The sequence below is a fragment of the Nicotiana tabacum genome, chromosome 4, assembly GCF_000715075.1.
Source record: "Nicotiana tabacum cultivar K326 chromosome 4, ASM71507v2, whole genome shotgun sequence".
In the NCBI taxonomy this organism is placed as follows: domain Eukaryota; kingdom Viridiplantae; phylum Streptophyta; class Magnoliopsida; order Solanales; family Solanaceae; genus Nicotiana; species Nicotiana tabacum.
This window is the reverse complement of record NC_134083.1, coordinates 143,931,433-143,934,281: the sequence shown is the minus strand read 5'-3', so window position 1 is coordinate 143,934,281 and position 2,849 is coordinate 143,931,433. Positions and strand designations below refer to the sequence as shown.

The 2,849-nt window shown below is 32.7% G+C and overlaps 1 protein-coding gene across 3 annotated transcripts; it reads left to right on the top strand.

The window, feature by feature from the left end:
* The first annotated feature begins 667 nt into the window (after window positions 1–667).
* LOC107799474 (uncharacterized) lies at window positions 668–2,324 on the top strand. 3 transcript variants are annotated; one of them, XR_012708987.1, is made up of 4 exons: window positions 692–1,221; window positions 1,492–1,719; window positions 1,865–2,000; window positions 2,082–2,324. XR_012708987.1 is itself a non-coding variant. In XM_075252561.1 (3 exons), the coding sequence occupies exons 1-3, from the start codon at window positions 1,048–1,050 to the stop codon at window positions 1,880–1,882; spliced, it is 420 nt and encodes a 139-aa protein (XP_075108662.1). In that variant the 5' UTR covers window positions 692–1,047; the 3' UTR covers window positions 1,883–2,324. The 3 variants fall into 3 exon arrangements, 1 of the variants encoding a protein (XP_075108662.1); XR_001651131.2 differs by having other exon boundaries at window positions 668–1,221; window positions 1,492–1,946; window positions 2,056–2,324; XM_075252561.1 differs by having other exon boundaries at window positions 1,865–2,324.
* Window positions 2,325–2,849: the final 525 nt, after the last annotated feature.

Below are 2,849 nucleotides of genomic sequence, written 5' to 3'. Positions count from 1 at the left end.
AGATCGGAACCATTTTTCGTTTTTTCTCTTCCCAATCTAATGAGTAGATTATTTGTTTTAAGTTGTGGGTAATGTTATGAGTTTTGATTTGTAAATGAATCAAGTGCGCCTTGTGTACAGTGACAGAAACAAATCACCTAAGGGGTTCAAAAAAAGAATATAAGTTAAAAAATTAATAAAGATTGTGGCTAGTGGAAATTAAACTAATAATCTTATAAAGATTTTGAACCCCCTGACCATTAAGTTATGCTTTTGAGCTATGATAAAATGATTCAAAATATAATTTATAGATGCAGGAAATAAATTTTGTCTTATATAATTAACCTAATGAATAACCAGAGGCGGATGTAGTGAACAACTAACAGGTTCAACTAAACACATAACTTTTGACGTGGTGTAAAAATTTATATGTAAAAATTTATTAAAATTACAAAAATAGTGGATATGAACTCATAACTTTAAAAATATAATGGGTTCAATACTAAAAACCTTAAAAGTTGAACTCATAGGATTTAAATTCCGGATCTGGATAACCATACTTGTTTTTCAGGATGGTTGTACCTTTAAACTATCAAACTAAATAATTAACCTTAAGAATTAATAATAAATTAAAGTAAAAAAGCATATCACTTAGGCACGTTAAATACAAAATATATGTCTTATATTTATTGATTAGTATAAATACGTGGGGATAAATTTTTATCTATGAGCAAATATGACTGCTTTCCGTATCTTAGGGCATGTTTGTCCATAGATAATTTCTCCTTTTTTTTTGTAATTTTTTTCAACAATGAGTTTGTCCATGAAAATTTATAAGTTTTTTGAGACTTTTCAAAAATAAGTTTTTCAAAAATTAAATATTCAAATTTTTTGAAAAATAGTTTTTTTCCACCCAGAAATAATTTTTTGAAATAGAATGCACTCCAAACATAATTCAAATTACAAACTATCATTTTTTTCAAAAATCCCAATTTCGTCTTTATTAATCAAAAGGTCGTGAGAACCCCTGCGCTACCGCCTGCGAAGGAAGAGTTCGCTTTTGCTGTGATGTTTGGACTTGTTAGCAATGGCGCAAAACAGCATCTCTTTCCCATGTGTTACTTCAGATTTCAGCTCCTTTTCTCTACAGCTGCGGTGACTTCACGTGCCAATGTATTGGTGGACTTCCTGGTTAACTCACTTGACTTCTCAACAGAAGAAGCCATTTCTACGAGCTCCAAGGTAACTCGTTCGAGAACCCGAAACTACGAGCCTCATTTGTTACTTGATCTCTTTCACAAAATGGGTATGAACAAAGCCCAGATCAAAACCCTTGTTTCTTCTTCCCCTGAATTGTTGTTTTGTAATATTGACAAAACCCTTAAACCCAAAATTAAGGTTTTACAAGAACTTGGCTTATCTGTGTCTGACCTTGATCGTTTTATCAAAAAAAGCGATCTCTTGAAAAAAGGTTTACATACTATTTTAAAGCCTAATCTTGTTTATCTCCAGGAGTTTTTTATGATGGAATTGGGGTATGAATCTAGTTATCTTGCTTCTCATGCACCACTTTTAAAGTTAAGCTTGGAGAAGAGGATCATGCCAAGGAGTGAAATCTTGAAGCTTCTTAAAGAAAACCAGCTGATAAAAGGGAAGCTAAGTCTTTACACTGTTGTCACACGTACTGAATCGCAGTTTCTAGAGAAATATGTGCTGCCTTTCAGGGCAAAGATACCCGAGGTGTATGATTTATACATGAAAACTAGAAGCTAAAGAGAAGTCTTTATAGTCGATTGTCTAGTAGGTTTATTCAGTTCCTTGATAATGTTGCACTTTTGTTTTCATGCTCTTCTCAGACATATTACTGCTTTTTTACTTTTCATAGCTGATGGTCCATCATTGAGCGATGAATACTGGAAATTGAGGCGCGTCGCATCTTCAATCAACCTGTGCTTGTTTAAATAGAAGTAAATGAGATTTTATGTTTCGAGATTGATTATTTGAATGCTTATCTCTGTCAGGTTAGTACACTTCGGGCTTGCGCTGAAAAGTCTTTTTCTTTTGTCTTTGCTCTAGGATAATTTTGCTCCTCAATTACGTAGGTTTGACTAGAGGCTTCTTTTCTTGTGTTGCCTTGTCCTGGTGAGTGGAACTAAAATCTTCATTCTGTCTTGGAAAAGCACATTCTTCAGCTTTGACAAGTGAGCATGATCTTTCGACATGTAGCATGTACCTGTTGACAATTTTTATAGGAGCCGTATACCATTGCCTTTTGTCAAGATACATTGTTATCAAAGTGAAAATGGGGCCCCAAAAAGAAAAGAAAAAGTGACTGTTACTTAAGATTCAGATGGAAGCAAGTTTGGGATGAATTCTAGAAAAATTACTTCACTATATCAATTTTAGTTTAGGTTTCAGCTTTATTTCATTTTTCATGTGTAGGGGTGTGCATAATTTCGATATTTTGATATTCGGTACATTACTTGATTTAAGCTTTTAAAAATTTTGGTATTTGGTACGGTATTCGGTTTTTTAGAAAGAAAAAAACAAAATGAAATACCGAATATTGTATCGAAATACATAGTTACATTGACAATACACATATATCCTATTACTCTTCTGTCCCAATTTATGTGGCACTATTGCCTTTTTAGCCAATCCCAAAAAGAATTACATCTTTCTATATTTAGTAACAATTTAACTTTAAACTTTTTACTTTACCCTTAAACTTTTTCTTAATTAAAAAAAAATACTTTTGGATTTCTAAAAGCTTGGCCAAACAAGCTATAAGTAATGCACACTTCTGGGAGAATGAGGTAGTCCGTGGATGTAAAAAGTAACAGAGAACCTGATGTTTCGTCTGAAGTATA

Coding starts and splice junctions, on each gene's coding strand:
- LOC107799474 (XM_075252561.1), top strand. CDS start 1,048: ATGTTTGGACTTGTTAGCAATGGCGCAAAACAGCATCTCTTTCCCATG. Junction 1,222..1,491: donor CCATTTCTACGAGCTCCAAG/GTAACTCGTTCG, acceptor GTTTATCTCCAG/GAGTTTTTTATGATGGAATT.